This window comes from Telopea speciosissima, chromosome 5, assembly GCF_018873765.1.
Source record: "Telopea speciosissima isolate NSW1024214 ecotype Mountain lineage chromosome 5, Tspe_v1, whole genome shotgun sequence".
NCBI lineage: Eukaryota > Viridiplantae > Streptophyta > Magnoliopsida > Proteales > Proteaceae > Telopea > Telopea speciosissima.
The window spans coordinates 58,914,765-58,937,764 of NC_057920.1; the positions used below are offsets into that span (position 1 = coordinate 58,914,765).

General features: G+C 36.5%; 1 protein-coding gene across 3 annotated transcripts in view; it reads right to left on the reverse strand.

Moving 5' to 3' along the window:
* Positions 1-6,960: 6,960 nt before the first annotated feature.
* Positions 6,961-23,000, reverse strand: part of LOC122662640 (kinesin-like protein KIN-4A) — a 35,988-nt gene continuing 19,948 nt past the window's right edge. Inside the window, exons 5-26 of one of the 3 annotated variants that reach the window (XM_043858338.1) lie at positions 21,685-21,872; positions 21,469-21,593; positions 21,104-21,140; positions 19,495-19,586; positions 19,240-19,353; positions 18,990-19,103; positions 18,665-18,758; positions 18,330-18,445; positions 17,387-17,485; positions 17,181-17,294; positions 16,986-17,102; positions 16,788-16,868; positions 14,908-14,979; positions 13,915-14,008; positions 13,799-13,830; positions 13,605-13,702; positions 13,394-13,492; positions 13,001-13,222; positions 12,029-12,191; positions 8,627-8,782; positions 8,229-8,531; positions 6,961-7,439 (exon numbers count right to left, since the gene is read on the reverse strand). In XM_043858338.1, coding sequence (XP_043714273.1) covers positions 8,319-8,531; positions 8,627-8,782; positions 12,029-12,191; positions 13,001-13,222; positions 13,394-13,492; positions 13,605-13,702; positions 13,799-13,830; positions 13,915-14,008; positions 14,908-14,979; positions 16,788-16,868; positions 16,986-17,102; positions 17,181-17,294; positions 17,387-17,485; positions 18,330-18,445; positions 18,665-18,758; positions 18,990-19,103; positions 19,240-19,353; positions 19,495-19,586; positions 21,104-21,140; positions 21,469-21,593; positions 21,685-21,872 — 2,440 coding nt within the window. In that variant the 3' untranslated portion in view covers positions 6,961-7,439; positions 8,229-8,318. Of the gene's footprint in view, positions 7,440-8,228; positions 8,532-8,626; positions 8,783-12,028; positions 12,192-13,000; positions 13,223-13,393; positions 13,493-13,604; positions 13,703-13,798; positions 13,831-13,914; positions 14,009-14,907; positions 14,980-16,787; positions 16,869-16,985; positions 17,103-17,180; positions 17,295-17,386; positions 17,486-18,329; positions 18,455-18,664; positions 18,759-18,989; positions 19,104-19,239; positions 19,354-19,494; positions 19,587-21,103; positions 21,141-21,468; positions 21,594-21,684; positions 21,873-23,000 lie in introns of all 3 variants that reach the window. The other 2 variants (XM_043858337.1, XM_043858336.1) reach the window with 2 other exon arrangements.

A 23,000-nucleotide genomic window follows, 5' to 3' on the forward strand; every position in this document is an offset into this window, starting at 1 on the left:
GTGAAACCCTAAAAGGGTTTTCACTGAAACACTGTAGCCGATCAGTTACACCGGCATTTCAGGCCAGGGTTTTAATCGCATGTTCATGGTGGACCTTCTTCGTAAGGTTGGTCTGACCACCACCAGAGGCGGCAGTCTGGTTTCATAACCCTAAAAGGGATTCTCAGCTAAATCTCGATCATCGTTGATCTTCACCGGAATCTGAGGCTGGCATAATGCTCGCAGAAGGGTGTCGGTCCTTCGCTAAGTTTTTCAAAGCCTCCGGTGGCCTGTTTTAGCCATATTGATCGGCGGTGGGTTAGTTGTTGCAGACTCGTAGCATCCTTTTTCCCTATTTTTCATGGACCTTTCTGGCCATATCGACCCACTAATATTATCGCCTGAGGAAAACGAACCTTCACCGGCATTTTCCAAGCCGCCAGCCCCCTCGTTTGGCCACCGTCGGAGGCGGTGGTAAAACCTTGAAATCCAAAATGGATTTTCTTTCGCTCTTTGCTTCTACGCTTTGGGGAAGAAGCGTATTCCTTATTCCACTATTGATAATGAAAAAAAAGTGTTGATTTATTATAATGATAACGGTGAATGGGTTTTGTTTTATTATAATGATAATGGATATTTTATTTTATTTTATTTTATTATACTGTTGATATATGATATAGGTCGTTTTGTTTTATAAGAATGGATGTGTTTTTATTATTATAATGATAAAAAAAAAAAAAAGTTTTGTCTTTTTATAATAATAATAGATGGATTTAGTGATAATGATGGATATGGTAACATGCGTCAGTCCATGGAGCTGAAACGCACCGCAGGGCAGGTCGGCCCACCAACCCGACCCAAAGGCTTGATCCATAGACCCATATTTTAACCCAAAACCCGACCCAGTTAATCGTTAACCAGTCAACCTTTGATTTTGACCGAACCTCTTAGGATTGGTTCAGCTCCTGGTTCACTTCTGGTTTAGTTCAGATCTGGTGTTGGGTTTTTCTAGTTGGTACAATTATGAACCAGTTTTTATTAGAATTTTAAATTGTTACATCAAGTTGTGTCACGAGATATTTGTATAATTCTGTTTTAGTTTTACATTTATCTTGTGATGGTACACATTGTAACAATAGGGCATATATAATGTATACATGTCGTGATATTGTTTCTGTCACGATAGGGAACACTATTGAGTGCTAACACAAAGTTGTGTTCCATATTGATTTGTGAGGTTAAGTTTTGTCACAATAGGAATACTATGAATGCTTCTACTTGAAATATTTCTATGTTTTCATATTCCATATTACACTGTGATGTTCCGATTTGTAACAATAGGAACACTTTAAGTGTTTGATTTGTACTTCCTTATGTTTCAAATTGACACGATAGGAAACTTTTTATACATGGTAACACTTAGAATTTTTTGTGGTATTTGTTACATGCATAAAAAGAACTTTTAATGAAAATAAATGAGCCCATTCAGTTTTTCGATAGCTTATTATTATAAAATCCATTATATTGAAAATGTTATCCATAAGTCTGTGTTGCTTTTATTTGTCAAGAGCTTATTATTATTTTTCTGCTGCACATTGTCATATTGACTAGTCAAACCAATGGGAGGATGAAATTATATACCCCGAACCGGTTATATGGTTCGACCAGTAAGACGATGTAATTAATTATGAACTTTGTTTAGATTTTGGTATAATTTTGTCAGATAAGGTTCAATTTAAGTTATGAATTATTCATAGAAATTGATTTGGTTCTTCGTTCTACTTATAGAAATAATATAATTCATGAAAACGTTTCAGAAAAATATTTTTGCTTCAGAAAATTATTTACATTCCAGAGAAACACTTCTATTTCACAAAAAAAAAATCTTATTAAAAGAATTATTTCTGTTTTGAAGACAGTTTCAGAAAAATTGATTTTCAAAATTAATTTAAGACTATTTAGAGTCAATTTTGAACTGTTTTGGTTATGAATTTTATAAAGTACCTTGAACTAGTGGGAACATAAAATTTAGGTCTTATAAAATGGTAATTTAATATTGAATAATTTACACATACCACCCCTGAGGTTTGACGAAAGGATAATTTACCCCTCAGTTTTGAAAAATTCTGCATATCCCCTGAGGTTTGCAAACGGTAACAAATAAGCCCATTTCGTCAATGACCAACTATGTTAAAATTTGAATTTGAACTAACGGGATTATCCTTAGAAGAAACAAAAAAAAAAAAAAAAAAAAAACAAAAAAACCTGCAACTCATCTTTCCCAAAATCGATTGGGGAAGATGAGTTCCAGGTATGGAAAATCAATTTACACCTAACCAGTCCTAAATCAAAGGGAAAATTCACACCCCACCGGAAATCTAACTATAGTTCGTTTGGTCACTGGTGAAAACCGTCTTCGCCATCACTGCAACCCCAGACAAAAACCCATCTGGGCGGCCATGAAATTCACTCAAATCTCTCCAAGCAAATCCAATGATATGAGTTCCACCATTCTCCTTAGAATTATCGTTGGCCTTGATAGATGTAGAACTAGAAGCAAAGAGGGTTGTTTTCTTGAGAGAAAAATCGCCGACTTGAGGCTTGATTTGGAGGGAGAAAGTAGGGTTAGGGTTTCCGAGGAGATTGACTGAGTATATTTTCAATCATATTCACATTGGAGCCTTTTCCAGATGTGATTGCAGAAGAGAAAGAAAAAAAAAAATACGCCTATGTTTCTGTTTCATCTTCTTCTTCTCCTCTGTCTCTTCTTCCATCTTCTTCTTCCTCATTAGCCTCTTCTTTCTTCCCAATAAACCCTAACCCCAATACCTAACCACTCTCTTACATCTTTCAAGAATGAAAACAGGGTCTTCGCAATTGGTGCAATCTCAAAGATCCTGCAACTCACCAACACAATAAATCCATCATCAACAACAACAACAACAACATCTGTATAAAGCCGTTACGATTTGAGGGACAAAAATTTTGATCATCTCCCACATTGATCAACAAGAGATTTTAGGAGGGAGTGATTTTACCTCAAGAACATTTTCATACCCAACTCTCCAGCATTCGGTGTCATAACAGCCCATGACTTGACAACTAGAGCCTCCTGCTCTTCACTGAGCCATTTGGAATAAGCAACAGTAGATACTTGACTTGCAGGTTTTCCTCTGGAGAATGGTGATCGATCTGTGAGATACTTACTAATTAGCAGGCTATTACAAAGTTCCAATCATATTTAAAGAGAACCTTTCAGCCTTTGAGGTCATCCAAGAGCCAAATCAGATCCTCTATAGTCAATATCTAACAGCGATACACACAGGAATTAATGAATATTCTCTAAACCTCTTTAATATAAAAATTTAAAATAAAAAAAAAAAAAATAGCAAAGATCGTGGAAGGATTTGAAAGGATTTTGAAAGATTTTTAGGATACTTACAACTCATCTTCCCCAGTCGATTTGGGGTACATAGAATTTTTCAAAATTAGAGAATAAAATTATCCTTTTGTCAAGCCTCAGTGGTGGCATGTGTAAATTACCCTTTTACTTTTTATTCTTTTCCATTCTTCACATTATGGGTTTTAAGATCTACTTTTTAGTGACCTTTAGAGCATTCAAGAGTTCTTTACTGGGACAATACCGTTTTGCCTTTTTCTAATCAAATTTTTTTTTCAAATTCTAAAACCAATTTTCATACATACAAAATATAAAATCCATATTCTTGTTGGGCAGAATCAAATTCCTTGCCGATTAAAAGAACCTCATATTTTGAATCTTGAACTTCTTGCGTTATTAACATCTTTTATCCTCTTTTTCTTTTAGAATTTGTTCAATGCTTTCATAGAATGTTTCCTCTTCAATACTCACCTCTGGAACTAACAATTGTTATCCACTTAGAAGTGTAGAATTAGGTATATTGCATTTTTTTATCCTCTGAAATCCCTTTTGGGCGGATTACGTATTTGTGCAGAGTTGGATTATCTAGGCTGTCATGTCAACTCGGCCTCTAGGACGATAATAAAATTTTGTTACCCAGAGGACGTGCCCCAATGGAAGGGTTGGTATTGGCTCAACAATGTAACGGTTTTGGTTGACTCATTCAGTGTCAATCTTTATTTCTCTTTTAAGGAAAGTAATAGGACTACGGATTTTTTGGCTAATTTAACTGGTGAAAAATTTAGTAATTCAACTTTTTATGTAAGTCAAAGTCTTCGTCCGATTTTAAAGCGGATCTCGTGGGAAAAGTCAGCTAGCTTACCAGTTTTTAGATTGTAATCCTTAAATTATCTTTGTTGGATGGGTTTTTTTTTTTTTTTTTTTTTTGGGTTTGAGTGAGAGTTTAGTTTGCTCTTTTGGGCGGGGTAAGGCGGGTTATGTCCTTCCATTGTTTTTTAGTTTCATTTGAGCATTAATAAAATTCGAGGGGTTTCCTCAAATCCCATATAATATTCAAGTTAAAAAAAAAAGCTACATTCTCTACTAGCTTCTATGGCAATATCCATAACTCGTAAGGTAATAATATATGTGAGAGGATAAAATTAAAAGAACATAAGATGTACTAATAATTTAAATAAAATACTCTTAAAAAGTAATTTTTTTTAATATTAATTCCAAACCATGACTTGAATGCTACAAATTAGACAATTTGGTTGACAAGGAAATGCACCCTTTAAAAAAAAACATGGTTGGTAGTAAGGGTGCCAAAATCAAACCGAAATCGAATCGAACCGTTTAAACCAAAATCGACAGACCGTTTAGTTAAATGGTCCGATTATGGTTTTAGAAATGACGCCATTTAGTTAATCGGTTTGGTTCGATTTAGACCGATTAATCCAAATGTTTCAAACCCTATAATCCAATTAAAATCGATTATAACCAAACCATCTAACTATTTAAAAACCTAACAAAAAAAAAAAAATTTATAAACAAAAAATCAAAACCTAGCAAGTAGCAACTAACGTTTCTTCATAAATGATTTCCTTTCTCAAAAAAAAAAAACTAATAACGTAGTAAGTAATAAGTAATAACTATTAATTAGTAACTAGTATTAGTAAATAGAGTAGTAAATGTGTATAGAACCGTATAACCGAAACCGTGTAAAACCGTATAGAATCATTTAACCGAAACCATTTAAAAACTGTGTAACGGAAACCGTTTACTAAACGCTCCAGGTTTTGATTATGAGACTGTTTAGTTAAACGGTCTGATTACGGTTTCTATCCTCAAACAGTCAAAATCAATCTGAACCGAACCATTTAATCGAAACCAGACCGTTTAACACCCTTATTTGGTAGTATGGGCCCTTTAGTTAAATGCGAAAAAATAGATACACAAATGGGTATTGGAGCTCTTGATTCGATTCCCAAACAAGAGGAATATTGAAGGTTGACCTTGTAGTCCATGGGATTGTACCCCATGGAGGCTAGATTTTCGAGGGGAGAGAGAGAGAGGTTGAATAACATAATAGGAAATGATTATTATAAAAGGGAGAAAGAACGCTGCTTGGTTGCATGGTTCTTGTGTCCACATAAGCAATGCGCGAAATTGCTGTCTAACCTTTTTTGAAATAAAAATTCTCATTTGTGTTCATGCCCTTGTGTGCGTTCTTATTGACCCCGTGCTGGTGCAAAGGCTCCACGACCAAACAACGATCTCTTGCCCATTACAAAAAATATTTATAATTTCTTTTATTCATAGCTATACAACCCGAAGAATTATAGTGTGTAGATACGATCGGATTAAATCAAAAAATAAATAAAATAAAAAAATTGCATTGGACGACCGCATCAAAACATTGAACTATGAACTAGCAAAAAAAAACATTTTATGATGGATGACGAACATAAATATGAAGAGATCGAATGCAAATAAAATAAATAAACCTATAACAAATAGTTTTGAATGCAAATAAAACAGCAAATAAAGCATTTAAAAATCTTGAGCAATGTTATGTCTCAAAATGGAAATGGTTCTCATTAGAGCCGAGTCGATCCTCTCCTCCAGGTGCCCTATCATTTTATTTTTATTTGAACATAGTCATGTAGCTCCATCATGAGTATGACAGAGGATCTATCTAAATGAGAACCGGGTGACGATAAATAGCGGTCCTATGTTTGGCCAGAACCACCCAATTAGTTAGTGTCTTTTGCCAAATTTTACATATATTATCTATTTTATAATCTCTCAATGCATCATCACACGTGTATAAACTATAAAGATAGTATGAAAATATTAAAGCCAATATACCTCCAATAAAAAGAGACGGGTAGGAATATTCCTGATCTTCATTGCTTTAAGTTGAATCTATAGAATACAGAAATATCTGTTCCACATAAGTAGGTGAAAGAGGATCAGATAGTATGGGTTCAATTGGCTGAACCTCACCAGAGGATGACCACCTGCAAACCCTTATTCCAGTGTTCACATCAGTCAGGTTTGGATTTCTTTTAAACTAAGGAAAGGAAAAAAAAATTGGTGACGATACATATTCAAAATTTAGAACTAACCATAATAAAAGAGGTTTATGAATCAATTCTAGATGAAAGCAATTAAAATGTAATTTTGTGGTCAAGTGCCTAACGCACTTGGTGGCTAGTGGTGCATAAAGGCCCATTGCTACCAGGAGGTCTTGAGTTCAAGCCTCCTAGTTCACATCTACATCCCCCCACTACCTATCAAAAAAATAAAAAAATAAAAAAATTTAGAACTAACCCTAAAGGCAACCAGAAAGGCTCCTGGTTGAAGTGCAGTGGTCAACCTTCGCCCCTAACTGCATCATGCCTATACAATACACCATATAAATTGGCCTTGGTTTCTACTTGGTATTGTAGAAGGCCCAACTTTTGTCCAAACCAGAGCTTCTTGCCTGGTTTTTATGTAGCTCTCATGATAAATCATCAGGGTACAACGAACAGGAGGAGAGGAGAGACAAAAAAAAACAAAAACAAAAAATGGGTGTACAAGAATTCCATTTGTGATAAATGAAAACGCTACAGATCTCAATTTCTTGCAACAAAATTAATATTTTTCTTATACACAATAAAAACAGACATGTATTGCAGACTACAAAATAATAATGAAAATGAACAAATCAATAAGAACCTATAATATACAAGGCTACAACACATTAGAAGAATTTCCTCTCTTTTCACTGTTAATGTTACAACGGAAAAAACCCAACAACCAACACTAACACTCTACACCTCTTGTGCCAGATATTCTCTTTAGTGTCAATACCGTCCCTGCTTGGCTATCCAACCCTTCTGGTCTTCTGCATTGATTACTTTGGTTAACCCACTCGAAACATCTACACTTTACAAGATGCCCATGGTAGAGTGAACATGACTTGAATCTATGAATACTTAAGCAAACTGTCCCAACTCCAGATTTGCTATTCTAGGACAAAAGACTGCAAAAATGTGGTTCTCCCAAGTGCCATCACCATTTTACAGCATTCCTACATCCATAAAGTAACATAACAAGGTTGCTTCATTTTCAGGAATGGATCAGTATGCTGAAAAACTTGTAAATACAATATTACAAACCTATAAGAAATTTGATGGAATCATGCCAGTTAGGTGATAGAATGAAGCCCTAGGGGATCAAGTAAAATTTTTAACTCCATGTAGGTACTGTGCTTTCTGAGAATATAAATTGATTCTGGTAATCATGTTTGTTTTTGTTATAAATGCTCTATCCCAAAAGCTCGAGCTGTGAGGAGGGGTGCACAACAATGTTCTATCAATACCCCCTCCGACACGTGCAGGCTCACACACACACACACACACGGCTCTGCACGTGAAGCCAATATGTGGCACCAAGGGTATAGGGATGAAACAACACACTCCTTCGCACCTACCATGGATCGAATACCTAACCTCCTGGCTCTGACACAATGTTATATCTGCTATCCCAAAAGCTTGAGCTGTTAAGAAGGGCACACAACAATGTATATCAACAGTTTTGATATGAAGCAATAACTCCACATTGTGACTGTTGCCTAAGATGAGAGTTGTCCCAAAAATTCAAGATGAATAGAATGACGGTTGCCTAAGACGAGTGATGTCCCAAAAATTCAAGATGAATAGAATGTTCCAAGGCTTAGGCCACCTTAGTTTTTTATTAGGTTTGTCTCATAAATTTGAAAATCTACTCTCTGTCCCAGTTGCCACCCTTCCCCAGCAATGAGGGACAGATCCACAGGAAAACAAGCCATATCAAAGGAGTTTAAATTCATGATGATTACCTTCAGTCTATTTCTGCATTCCATGCCATAGGGGTCGTGTAGTGGTCAAAGCTAAGTTGTGTGGGAAAGAAAAGTTGGCAATATAAGATTTCACATCATCTTCGAAAAAACCTGCTGACGAGGTCTTGCCCTCACAATTGTCTCATCACTATGTTTGATCCATTCTGAGAGCCTCCATGGCTTCTGCCACTTCCACTTGAACTGCAACAGCCACTGATGATGACTCCTCTTCCACCTCCAGAGCTTTCCAGCTTGCCCAACAACTGCCAGCTTCTTCATTGATAGTTGTCCAATTGGTATCATCTGAAATCAGGAAAAAATTTATCCAACTTCATAACCAAATAACGAGGCATATCCCAGTTCCCAACCCAAGAATCAGCATGAAGTGAAAGACAAACCTTTCGTGACTGGTCCACGAAAGCTGCTGAATCTCTAACTGAGCCATTAGCAATGCCTGCTGTATATTTGAGTTGCTTCTGTGCAGGTACTGACATTGGAGACAAAGGCCCACTCATGTCATCAGTGAAGTGTTTCAGTGAACCATGTGAGTTCCCCTGTACATTGCCAATATTATGTGTTAAACAAATAACAAAAACCTTCAGATAAATCATTCACATTCGAGTTGGAAACTTGAGTCAGAAAATGTGACTTCCACAATACTTAATAATCAATTATGATTCTAAGATTATAACCTGATGAAAAGCCCAAATGTTTGTAATAGTTCACCCATGTTTATGCCGGAAATTTGGGTTTGTTTGGACATGCCAAATAAATTCTTTTCTTCTTCTTGTCATACCCTTTTTGATAAAAGGTGGAGTGTGTGTGCATATGAGTGGGAGAATAAGGAGTGTTTATGTTATATTTGTTGTTCTGTTGCTAATGTTTTGAAGAAAATAGCCACATTTTTTATCTAAACAAATATGTTTTTGCTTATAGGACCTTAACGGATGTTTATATCTTACAGATATCAGCTTAAGTTGTTAGTTTCCAATCTCTAGGCCTAAGCTATTGCTGTATTTAACTTTCTCGCCATAAAATGAATATAAAATAAAATACAATAATCTAATACACAATTACAAAAGAGGGAGTCTCACTCAGTGTTCAATTTTTCTCTTCCAAATATACTCTTGTTATAGTTTTATTTTTCCCATTTGCATCTGTAGAGAGACTTGAACTTAGGGTAAAGGCTTGGATGATTAATTCACCACAAGCACCTCTTTATTTATAAGAGTAATAAAAGAAGAAAAATATGTACATAAGCAATGTGGGACTAAACCACATACACAACAAATAAATAAACAAAGGGAAATAAAAAGAAAAAAGTCCAGAATACCCCCCACGGTATTCTGGCCCATATATCTAACACTCCCCCTCAAGTTAGAGCATATATATCATGCATGCCCAACTTGACTAAAATAAGATGAAACAACTTGTTACTCAGTCCTTTAGTGAACACATCAGCAAGTTGATCAGTAGTCTTCACAAAGAGAACACAAATGAGGCCGGCTTCAAGCTTTTCTTTGATGAAATGTCGGTCAACCTCTACATGCTTAGTGCGATCATGCTGGACAGGGTTATGAGCAATGCTAATGGCAGCTTTATTGTCACAATAAAGCATCATGGGAAGATGGACAGCAACACTGATATCCTGCAATAATCCTTTAAGCCATAGAAGTTCACAAATGCCTTGGGCCATCGCACGAAACTCGGCTTCAGCACTGGACCTTGCCACAACATTCTGCTTTTTGCTACGTCATGTGACAAGGTTCCCACCCACAAAGGAACAATAGCCAGAGATAGACTTCCTGTCAGTAGAACCAGCCCAATCGGCATCAGTATAAGCTTCAATCTTGAGGTGACCATTGGGAGATAAGAGGATTCCCTTTCCTGGAGCAGACTTCAAATACCTCAAAATACGACGGACTGCATCCATATGAGAGGAATAGGGATTATGCATGAACTGGCTTACCATACTTACAGCAACTGCAATGTCAGGTCTTGTGTGGAAAAGGTAGTTTAGTTTGCCCACCAACCGCTGATAACCACCCTTGTCAATAGGTTCACCCTCTTTCTCCTTAAGTTTTGTAGTAGCATCCATAGGAGTATCTGAAGGATGACAACCTAGCAGCTCTGTCTCAGTCAATAGATCAAGGACATATTTTCTTTGAGAAAGAAAGATGCCCTTTGAAGAGCGAGCACCAACCGCTGATAACCACCCTTGTCAACAGGTTCACCCTCTTTCTCCTTAAGTTTTGTAGTAGCATCCATAGGAGTATCTGAAGGATGACAACCTAGCAGCCCTGTCTCAGTCAATAGATCAAGGACATTTTTTCTTTGAGAAAGAAAGATGCCCTTTGAAGAGCGAGCAACTTCTATCCCTAGAAAATATTTTAGAGGGCCTAGATCTTTGACCTCAAACTCACGGCCAAGGAGAAGCTTTAAATCCCTGATAGCAGCACCATCATTACCAGTCACCACGATATCATCCACATAGACTATGAACTAAACTGAACTGATGAAGCCCAAATTGCAGTCGAGTGGTGCCTTAGAAGTGGAGAAGCAGCCTCCAAAAAATCAGAAACAGAGAGGGCACAAACTCCTAGATCGACAATTGTCAGGGTTTTGAAAAAAAACCCTGTTTTCAAAACCCTGTTTAGTGAAAATCGATCTGAGGAGGTCTTGCAATGCTGTGAGATAAGAACTGAAGCCAATAAGAAGGAACTCCTGCTACAGGTGTGGTCTTCAAAAGGAGGAGTTGATTCCTTGTAACTGAAGTAGAACCAATCTCCAAAAAAACTGAAGTTCTAGATATCGCAGGCAGGAATTGGCTGGTCCTATCGAGCAGAATTATAAAGCATAACTGAGGTACTGGGGGCAGCAGCTGGATCGCATGATCACCTCATCAGTGCTGCCCTATATGGGGATGGAGAACAAGGGAGAAGAGAGAAAGAGAGAGGGGAAGAAGATCGAGAGAGAGAGAGAGAGAGGGAGAAACAACTGAAATCGAAGGAGGGGGAACAGTCCCTAGTTCGAAATCTGCTCTGATACCATGTAGAGAGACTTGAACTTAGGGTAAGGCTTGGATGATTAATTCACCCCAAGCACCTCTTTATTTATAAGAGTAATAAAAGAAGAAAAATATGTACATAAGCAATGTGGGACTAAACCACATACACAACAAATAAATAAACAAAGGGAAATAAAGGGAAAAAAAGTCCAGAATACCCGCCACGGTATTCTGGCCCATATATCTAACAGCATCTTTTACTATAACTTTCCTTTTAATGAAATAACTCTTCTTGCCTCCACCCCCTAAAAAAGGAGTATGTTATTATTTTTCCTTTAGTTTCCTATTCCCCTCCCTTAATTATACTTCCTTCCCCCTACCCTCAATTTTCTTCCAGATTTTAAACTTTTCCAAGAAGTTTATAGCTCTCTAGAACCTCTGTTTCCTCCTTGGCTGTCAAGGAATTCTTTCATCTCTGTTTTTTCCTCTGAGAACTGCCCCCTTTTTTTGAAAAATCAAATGGGCTTTTCAGACAAGACTTTCTTTTAATGTTTCAAACATTCTTTCTCTTTAGTATTGTAATATAGCTGTTTAGTTGCTATTATTTTACGTTATTTATTTAACCTTTTACTTGTTATAACTATTTCAGGGAAAAACAAGCTAATGGAGGTTTCGAGGGTTGACTGCAGGCTAGGTCAAATAATTGATTACTTCTCTTCCCCAACTCCCAATGTTGAATATGGTTTTTTTTTTTTAATAAAAAAGAAAAAAGAAGAGTTCCACAGAATCTCACCGAAGCTGACGTAGCCAAGGCAATGGCAACAGCTTGCTCCCTCAGTTTTTGCTGCTTCTCAATTTCTTTTCTCTGTGCTTCACTCTGTCGTAATAGACCTACAAGTTCATTTAACTGCTCTTTCATCTCCTTGATTTCAATTTCCTTCTCCCATAATCGGCACCTGTTGACAACATAAAACATAATACTATAAGAACATAAATAGGCAATCACAATGTGGCTAGAATCAAGAAGTACTAAATAGGCAATCACAATGTGGCTAGAATCAAGAAGTACTAAGCTAGACAAGAAAATTATCCTTCTGCAACCATGTATTCTGCACTGGGAATTAAAAACCAATATGTGAAGAGTCAGAATGGGCTCAGAACTTGCAGCAGGGAATCCATTTTACCAGAAAATGTGCACTATTATCAAAACAAATGATATTTTATGGTTCAAAAAAGGAAAATGAACAAGCAGGCATAAAAAGCAATTAACAGACTACCTTAATTTAATGAGTTGAGAAGAGTTTATAGAAGGTGGAAGTTAGCAATTAGTCAATCAAAATCATGTCCCTCTCCAACCAGTGTCAATTCAGTGAGTGCGAAAAGGAGATGGCAGGAAAAAATTGTGGCTCTTAAGAAACAGTTGGTTCATCACAAATTTTGAAATGCCAAACATCTCTTCCATTTTCTTCTTCCTAAATTTGTAGCAATAAACAACAAATTTGCTCTTATTCAACTCTATACTTAATTTTTCTCTTGGTGTGTAGGACTTCATGACCTTCCCCCTTCATACAGTGCTTCAATCAACTAAGAGATTCTCTGAGCTCTTTGCCAACTAGGCTTAGTATTTAGGAAATGCAGAATAATGGCTGATTTTCAAGTTGGTTGAAATTCAGAGAATGGTATTGCAACCCTATGAAGCTCCAAACACAAGTGATAAACAAAGGCAAATCACCATCACTGCTACTAGATTCATTTCAAAGAACACCTTGCATCTGCTGCTGCATTGAACATGTACTGAAGCAAGCTCTTTGCATCTGCCATTGAGCGCAAATGATTCCAACGTCCACGGCCAGTAAAGGCACGATCCCGCTCTTCTGCCTCTGAAAGCTGTGATGCCATTGCCACAAGTGTGTTTGATGAAATGCTCAGCATGTTTTCAAGGGATGCAATTCTTGTCATTCTTCCATTTGGTGACATGGAGGAAACTCTGAAAAGAAAAGAGGCAGAAGAAAAACATTTAATTAACGCAACTCAATATGCCCATATTAGGCTTCAGCATATTTTCTCCATTTACAAGGGGAAGGGGGGGGGGGGGAAAAAAAAAAAAAAGAGAGATTGCATCTGAAGTCTATAAAAGCAATCCTACACATCTACATACCTAGAATATCCATTCTTTCCTCCTGGGGGACTAAGCCCCCTTGCAGCATACTCATCCACTTGCTTCAATACAGCAAGCTCTTCTGCCAGGGCAGCTCGTCTGAAGAAGAGAATGAGTAACACAATTAAGATACTCAAACCAAAACATGCAAATTATCCAGTAACACTACTACATCAGAGGTGGCAGCACAAAATTGATTTTGAGTACATACACTTGGCTTTGCTTCTCATATTCAAAACGGACTTCATGCACATTCACCATGACTTCTAGCTCATGATCAAGCCAACGTTGTAGGGATTTTTCATTGCTCTGGAAAGAAACTCAAGTAACCATAGTTTCTCAGGACAACTGACCAGAAAATAAAAATAATACTGAAAGCAAAACTGTCAGATATTGACCAACTACCTGGCCACTTGGCACACTTCCATTCGAGGTAACTGGAAACAACAGCCAATGACGGCAAAATGATTAGGAAATAAGAAAAGTGAATGACCAAATTAAAATTGCAAGAAAAATATTACCTGAATTGTCACGTGATGAAGACTTCCGTGCTTCAAGCAACTCTTTTAGCCTTTTGGTGACCATTGCAGCCTCTTCTGTCTTCCTCTGGAGAACCTATGAAAGCAAGGAGTTTCTTCTCAAGTTTCGCGGTGATTGTTTTAGTCTAATGAAATATAGCTCTAGTATAGATAAACCAGAGTGGAATCACAAATTGATTTTATGAGTAAGTGTAGTTTTAAATTGCATTCTTGATAATGAAAATAAAGATGGGGAACACTAGTCAATGTCACAGATTTTTCCTCATCATGAGGATAATAAGTTTCTAATTTTGAAGCACAGGCACAAGTGAATGTCTCAAATATTTCTTCAACTCAGCAGCAATCTAGAAATTGAAATAAGCAACAGAAAAGATGCTATTCTGAGTTTGCCAAACAATATTTGCCTTATGGGAGCATATAAGCTCCATTAATCTTATTATCATTTGCATGTGTTTATATACGCCATACATGTGCTTGTGTGTGCATTCAAGTGTGGAAGTGTTGAGGGAAGTAATTGCATAATGGATGCTCGATACTGGAATTATTTGGTTCTCATACAAGGGAACAGATGGATTATTATTCATATATCATATAAACATAGTAACCAGGTACTTGTAGTAATCCCAACTCATTTTTGTAGATGGCTCAAGAAAAACGGAAATCATGTAAGAAATATAAAATAAGGTTCCAATTTTAGGAACTAGATGTGCATAATTGCAGAGTTTGTTTCATAACCAAACTCATCATCATTTTCATATTTAACAAGGAAAGAAAATCTTGACTGAACAGATATTCAGGAGTCGAATTTAAATTTGATATACTTGAGTTATAAGACAGTTCTGGCCCCCTTCCATTAGGTTGTAACTTTCTTATTTCACTAAGATGTTAAGGGGAAGGCCCTAGAGCCCAGGAGTTCTTTCAGGGTATCTCCAAAAACAAATAAATAAACAATAAATATATATAAACAATACTAACCATTTTTTGGCGCTGATTTAACGCTTGCAGTTTATGCCGCTCATACTCATTTCTCCTTCCCTCCTTCCGTAACTGTAAAGCAAATAAATCATCAATAATACAAGTCTAGGCATTATAATCTAAAAACAGGAAGAAAAAAAATTTGGGGGAGGGGGGGAGGGGGGGAGGGGAAGAAAAATTGACAATGGCATAAGGTAGGATGATTTCATAATCTCCTGTCATGCATACATTATTTTCCATTTAATTTCTATAATATCACAAGTTTATACAGGATAGCCTTTAGCATAAAATTCAAAAGTTCAAAACTTTATCCTAACATTCAACAGCACAATCAATGGGTTCAGTAATCCAAAATTTATGGCCATTAACTCTCTTGCTATGCCCCTGTGCAGATTCCAATATACCCTTCTCACATAATATACAGTGGGGCCCATACTGACATTCTCTCTCCTATTTTACCATGTGGACCTTCTATGGATGATACCATTCTCTAGACCCTCATTGGTGTAGCGAGCAGATTCATTCTCTCTTCCATATGACTTGAAGGCATCACAATGTCATACAAGTGCCACAATACCAATGTATGAGTATATGACATTGTGATGCCTTCAACAACAACATTTTGAAGGCATCACAATGTCATACAAGTGTCACAATACCAATGTTTTCCTCCATAAAAAGATAATTTCTCATATTAAAAAAATGGGAAAGAGAACACTGCCACTATGCCCCGACACAGGAGCATGCGAAATGACCGCCGTGCCCCCATGGAAAGGAGAAATCCCGGGGGCACGGTGGTCATTTCTCACACCCCTGTGTCTGGGCATAGGGGCAGCACACGGCATGTGCCCAGGTAGCATTTGTTCTCCCTAAAAAAGCATTCATTTCTAAATGGTTTGAAACTTAATTCTTAGCACCCTAAAATCAACTGAATAAAACACTAGTAATTTATAAACTAACAATTTAGCAATAATGATTATAGCAAATGCTCATGCTATCGTCTTATTTTCAAGTATGTATACCAAAAAATAACTGTGGTTGGAATTGGACCATGGTTAGAAAGTAGTATATAATAATAGTTGGAAAATCAGATTATGACTAGGGCAAGTCGTCCAAGTCAAGTCAAAATTTTCGAAAACCTGATCAAGAGTCATGTAGACTGGGCCAGGGTAAAAAATGACAAGAATCGGTCACAACTCATCTGAGTTTTGACTCGGTCTTTTCATCCGAGTCACAACAAATTCAATGAGTCCAGTCATTTTATAAAAACCCATTAAACTATTCCACTTGAGTAAAATGGTAAAAACCCTTGAGTCCTCTTGTTCAATAGTTCTTTAATGGAAAATGAAACCCTAAGTCCTTCTACAACTTGTCGATGGCTAACAACCGTGGGTCGTTGCATTTAATTATCAAATTATTCCTAAATTATATGCTATACAAAATGGAGCTGCATAAAACCTGTACTACAAGAAGAATACATTTCTATTTAATCAATCAGATTGGTCCTCATGAATGAATCCCACCCCTTTTTTGAGATGAGGGTGAGGGAGAGGATTCCATTTCTGTTCTCCCATTGATGAACCCCTATACACTTATAAACAGAAAAACTTGATGAACAACGAATTTGTAACATATATAACAGAAGCTTCAAGAAATTTCTACCAAACTTTTCAATGAAGAACAAATTAATTGATATGTTTTTTTATGTATTTTTCTGATGTTTTCATAATTTTCCTTTTTTTATTTTTTACTAAAAAATAAGATCCTACTCTTCCCAATGCCTTTCCCACACTGTGCCTTGGCAAAGTAAATTCTCAGAAGATGCTTTTGATCACAGAACCCTGGACTATATAATAAAAAAATGCATCAAGTCAAAGTACCTGCAGCAGTTCCTTCTCACGAGAGGCCTTCCACTGTCGAAATTGTTCTGCCTCTTGCTTTATCTTATGCTGCAGTTGAACCTACAATTTCAGAAACAATTATAATGTCAGAGACAATTGGTAGTGCATACTCTACAATCACACAACATATTATTATATGAAAGGAAGGTGACTAAAGACCATAATCCGATCACACACCTTCTGTGCCTTAATGAACTGTATTTCATCTTGCAACCGCTTCGCTGCTTCATCACTTCGTTGCTTTTGCTTTAGAAGCTGAACCTGATTTTCTTGCTTCTTCTTAAGATCCAGAATCTGAAGTAGGCAAAAACATTATAAATTTGAACAAAATGACATGTCATTGTCAACATCTAAAGGAATTCATCTTGTGACCTGTGCCTCAAGTGTCTTCAATTTTTGGGTGTGAACATCCTGCATTTTTTGTGTTTGCCCATCTGAAGTAGCAGCAAGGCTTTCAACTTCGGCCAACAAACGGTCCCTTTCTTTCTGTAGTCGTATGACAAGTATACAAGTGAACTTCACAGTCCAAAAGAAATTCAAAAAAAGTAAGAAAGAAAAATAAAAACACGCCATTAAACCTGCACAGTTCTTTTCTCATCCTCAAGTTCCATTATTTTCTTCCCAAAATGTTGCTTTAGTGCTGCAGTGTCGACTCCACCAAACAACTTCATCTCTGACTGAAAAGATTTTAAAGCATAAGTTATGAAATACCTACAGATTTTAACAGAAGGAAAAAATATACATGTCCAGTTTCATTCCTATGTACAAAGCTGTTTATCTGAGGAAGAAAAATCTGTATACTGTACAAGGATCAATTAGCAAAAATTGCTCAGAAAATCTAATAGTAATTGTAGTATGATCTTAAGTGCAAAGAAACGCAAGGTTCCAGAAGTGGGACAGGAGACAATAACAGAAAATTTCAAACAACTTTTATAGACATGAGTGAAATGGTGGAAGGAAATGTGTCGAATAGTGGAATTATCCACCCAGTGACCCAAATCTCCTTTTCTTGTATCTTTCTGTTGTACTATATTCTCTCTTTTCCATACCATATTTCTCATTATCAATTAAAAAGAAAAGATACCAAAGACAACTTCTATAATGTTTGGAGTATAATGTGATTGCAAATGGTATAATTTGAAACTCCAGGCTAAGATCCTTATCTATGTCATTTCCCAATAATAATTATAGGTTTCACCTTTTACAGTCTCCCACACATAAATTTCATCCCCTCATAAATATATTCCCAGAAAATAGTCATTTCCAACAGTCTGCTGCACCTAAACAGAAAGTGACTGGAGAATGCTTTCAAAGTAGTCAAGATATGAATTTATAATATTAGATATATTTCTTGTTATCCCCCATTGTCCTATTGTACATCTTCTAGAAGGTTTGCATATATTCCAGCATTATATTAAGAAACAGACCAAATTTTACAAAATGAGATTCACCAGTTTAGAATCTCAAGATATTAATATATTTTTCCTGAAAAGATAAATGATAAAAATGCCCTCAACATGCCTCTTTCTGCTCCAAACGTTTGTTTAACGCATTCAACTCCTTGTCCATGGTATTTTGCAGAAGTGTATGCTCCCACTCTTTTGCAACTTCTTCATCGATTTCCTTGGAATTGTCACCTGCAGGAACTGGTAGTCATACCATCAATATGAAGAACAAAAGAAATGAACCAGGATTCCTATTTGAATGAACCTCAAGTGGGAAATGAAAACAGAAAAAAAGTATCAATGAGAAAAGAACTAGAGAAAGCTAGTCATGCTATGCATTTCATTAGGGCTAACTCCATTTGATAAAAAACATGAACTCTTGGAAATCCTGAACTGAAAAAAGTGAGTTACCTGTTATCATTTCACCCATTTGATAATCGTAGGACTCCATATTCTGCAGACCCCTCTTTAGCCCTTCACCTTTCAACGAAAAAGTCGCTCCATGCTAATAATTTGAAGACAATTAGATCTCACAAATAGAATCTAGCAACGATATAATTAAGGAGACATTTTTTATATAATGAAGTCCACTCTTACTGGAAAATAATTGAGATTAAAAAAAAAAAAACTTGGTCAAAGTGTTAAGGAACCAAGAAACAGAAAAAGGACTAAACATAGAAGCAAAAGAAAAGGAAGAGTGGGGGTTGGTGAGGCAAAAGAGTACTCATCAACATACTTCAGAATCTGCTTCACATTGCTCTGTGGTACCACATCTACTACGGTGTTCATGAAGCTCCCTAGAAAGATCCTCATTAGCAGCCTCAAGCCAAGCAATCCTTTCTTTGAGAACCTAGACAAGCAACAATATGAAAAAATGGGTTTATCTACCATGTATAAAAGAGAAAGGACAAAAGAAGAGGGGAGGAGGGAAGACAATCAACAATTAAATTGAATCAGCTGAAATAGAGGTCTAAGAACTTATATACCTGGACTTCATCAGATGAAGCTCCTCCCCCACGTGCACAATGTAGCTCAGCCTGTAAGTATTCCAGTTGTTGTCTCATCCTTTGCATCTCACTGGAAACTGGATCTCTGTTAACCTGTAACAAAAAGGTAAGAACTAACTCAAGGCACATGCCAATCTCAGACTAAAGAGCATGTGTAAAGCATCTTTATCCCCATAACCACAAAATGGATAAAATAAAATTCAATGCTAACAAATTTTGAATTGAGAAACTTACAATGGGCTTATTCTGAATATTGCGAGCACGGTTAGCATATTTGAGAGTGTTAAGAGTTTCTTCAGCATTAATGTCCGCAGGACTGATGCAAGCTGGAAGAAAGCACATTTTCTCAAGGTGTAAGTAAGGAAATCTAGAAACATAATCCAACTCTGATCACAAAATAGAGCATAGAAGAGACCAATGTCTTCAAGTATCAGGAGTCTCGTATTTTTGCACACATACATACTAAGTCAGCTTAATATACAAAAGTTTACTGTACAAAAGCAAATTATAACATAGAGAGAAATCAGAATGCAAAAACTAGAACTCTTACAGACTATTCTGAACATTAGAGATTCTAAACCATGTCCGAGAAGCATATTCAATCTGTTCTTTTTTTTTCATTGGGGGGGCGGATAAGTCAAAACTTACAACTTCAAAAGGAAAAAACAAAAGAAACAGAGAACGTAACAGACAATTTCAACCAGACATTGAAAAAAAATTGGAAAAGATAACCACTTTTTTATACTAAGAATTGCTTCTGCATAATAATCTGATGAAGACAAATTAAGAAGGGTAAATACCATGACTTAAAGCCTTCAAATAAAGCAACAAGAAAGTGTGCAACTAATTCATTAAAGAGATTGTAGAAAAAGAGAATTATAGGTGTTCCAATGAATTTTAGCATTGTAACTGAAAAAAAGAAGTCTTCTTTTTAACTCTTTTAGGATTGAGAAACATGAACGTGAATATCATACAAGGAGACCCAGCTACAGATATCCATATGGACACTCATATGGCTCTATGACAACACCAAGCTTTCACTTCTAGCTTTTTAGGCTATGTACCTTATTTTAGTAATCATATATCACCAAATTCACTAAAAAACTATTCCAATCTTTCCGACAAATGACAATAAGATTTTCTTCAATATCTCATTAATATATTTTTGTTGACAAAACAAAGAGGACAATTGTTAGGATTAAAGAGAATAAGAAACTAATTCTAGTAAGTATGCAAGCAGTATCCAGTATTAGTATCTTATTCCGTCATGTCAGAATGGGTACAAAAGCATGTTTGGACATCTAGGCATCATGCATGTGAAAACACTGGTCACATAGAATTTAGTAGAAGTTATACTCTCTTTCAAAGTATCTTCCATTAATTCGTCTACTGACCATGCTGAGACTGCCCATCCTAGAATTAACTCAAAAAGGGTCCTTGAAGTTTCCCAATGAGGTCCAACTGCTAGAGAATCTGAGCAATTCTAGCTTTCCAGTCATTTATATTCTTTCCAAAAGTTCAAGGTACAAGTCTAAATAGTTATTACTATCCACAGCAACAATGCCAGAATAGTGGCAAAGCTCCTCAATTTTCCACTATGCATACAGGTTACATAAGTAGAAGAAGTGAGCACCATATGCATATTCTACTTTGAGATATATGCCTTCTTCGGAAACTTCAACCACATAGAAGACAGCTTTCAAAATGCATCTCAAAGGCATTTATTAGCTCATGCCTCATTGCCATCTCAACAACCATGGTTTAACCAACATGATAGAAATCATTTAAATATGCTTTAGAGTTCCTTGGGAAACAACAAAGCCATTTACAAGATAAGAAATACCTATCATAACAGTTCTGCTATTTCCACCAAGTGAATCCTGCCAAGAAAAATAAGCGAACTTAGAAAACAAATTATAAATAAAATAATTTACTAAAAAGCCCCCCCCCCCTCCCCAAAAAGAAAAAAGGCCTAACTGTAGTATACAAGGACAAAAAAGGTGAAATAGAAGAAGCCACAAGTACTACACACGAAAAGGCTACCACGACAAGCAAATGAACTCTCATCTGGAAACAAATGTCCTTCACCCTTGGAATATTTTTTTTTTTTTGGAGGGGGGGGTGCATTGTGAAAAGGAATATTGGCAAGATTATGTATATTATAATGTTGTGTCAAATAACCATCTAAATCTTAATATCATATCAAACCTGCAAAAGCCGAGTAAGTTTACTGTCCCGATATGGAACATGCACGCCTTCTTTCCTCTTTTTCTCATCTCCAAGGGCACTTATTACATTACCAAGCGCAAGAAGCCCCTTATTAATGTGAACTCCTGTTTAACAGAAAGAAGAAAGAACATGAGATTACTTTGACGCGTGGAAGGTACATCTAAATCGTTAACAATAAACATGCAGTCAACCTACCTTCCTTAAAACGAAGTCCATCAGAACCTGTCCTCTTAGCACGCTCTGATCCAGCAAGATCTACCAAATGGAGCTTTGCACATAGAAATTCTTCACTCATATCCTCATTTTGACAGTTATTTCCAGGGAAAACTGGACTTACTTTACGTATCTGCTCCAATGTGATAGTGAAGATGGCATGCGAACGGCTTTTATAAAGATGCGAAGTATATTAAAAAAATAAAGTTTAATCAAAGTCAGAGTAGCAGCTGAAGACTAAAACATAACATTTTTTAATCAGAAAAGAGTAATAATTTAGCTATGGCATGATTAGGACCATCCTCATTAGTTTAACTGAAAATTGCCTTCTCCAATGTGACCAAAAAGAATTTAACCATTTGACTGGAGTTTATACAGTATAATCAGAGCTTCCTAAATTATAATAACAATGCCCTGATTCACCAATCACCAATGCTTTATGTCCCAAAGAGAGGCCCATGGAACAAAAATGTCATCTCCGTGTGGCCTTTCTCCTATGAAAAGAACCCTTCTGTTCTGATGGTTCAACATGAAATTCCCATGTTTTTGTATTTCCGAAATTCAAGGTGTGTCAATTTATAGTGCAGAGAATGGATCTATCATTTAGACTATACTATCCAACAGTTTGTGTAACCCAATGAAAATGCAGTAATGGAATCTTGCTGCCCCAAGCTGAATCCTTGGCCGTGCTGCAGTAACATAGCATTTCGATAGATATATTGTCCCTGATATAATTAATTCGATTGATAGTAAAGAAAATAGACCTATCATTCAATAAAAATAGTTTAAGAATTGAGGATAAAACTCAAGCCTTACCCAAACTACTTGAGTTCAGCTACTTAAATCCGTTCTTCAGTTCGATTTATATCTAGTTTTTTTTTTTTTTTTTGCTAAAAGATCATTTGTATTGAGGAAAAAAGAAAAATAAAAGAACAAAGGCTTAGGCCAGAAAGCCTAAAACAAACAAAGCCAAACTACACAAGCTACAGAGGCCTCTCCCCACCTTCGGCAATGCCATCGACAGGGAGAAACAACTGCCGAAGAGAAAACCCTCCAAAAAAGTTGGGAAACTACATGAAATCTCGGCCTGCATTGCTCGCCCCATAAGAGATCGTCCTGAACGAAAGGAGGGAAATGCACCATAGTCGAAGAGACTTGCGAAGCAGCCGCAGATTTTGCCAAGAAGTCTGCAATCGAGTTTGCTTCCCTGTAGCAGTGCGTGATCTTCCACTCAATAGAACCAAGAAAATTCCTCTCTCTCCATAGGTGAGGCATCAGTGAGCCTATCCACATCCTAC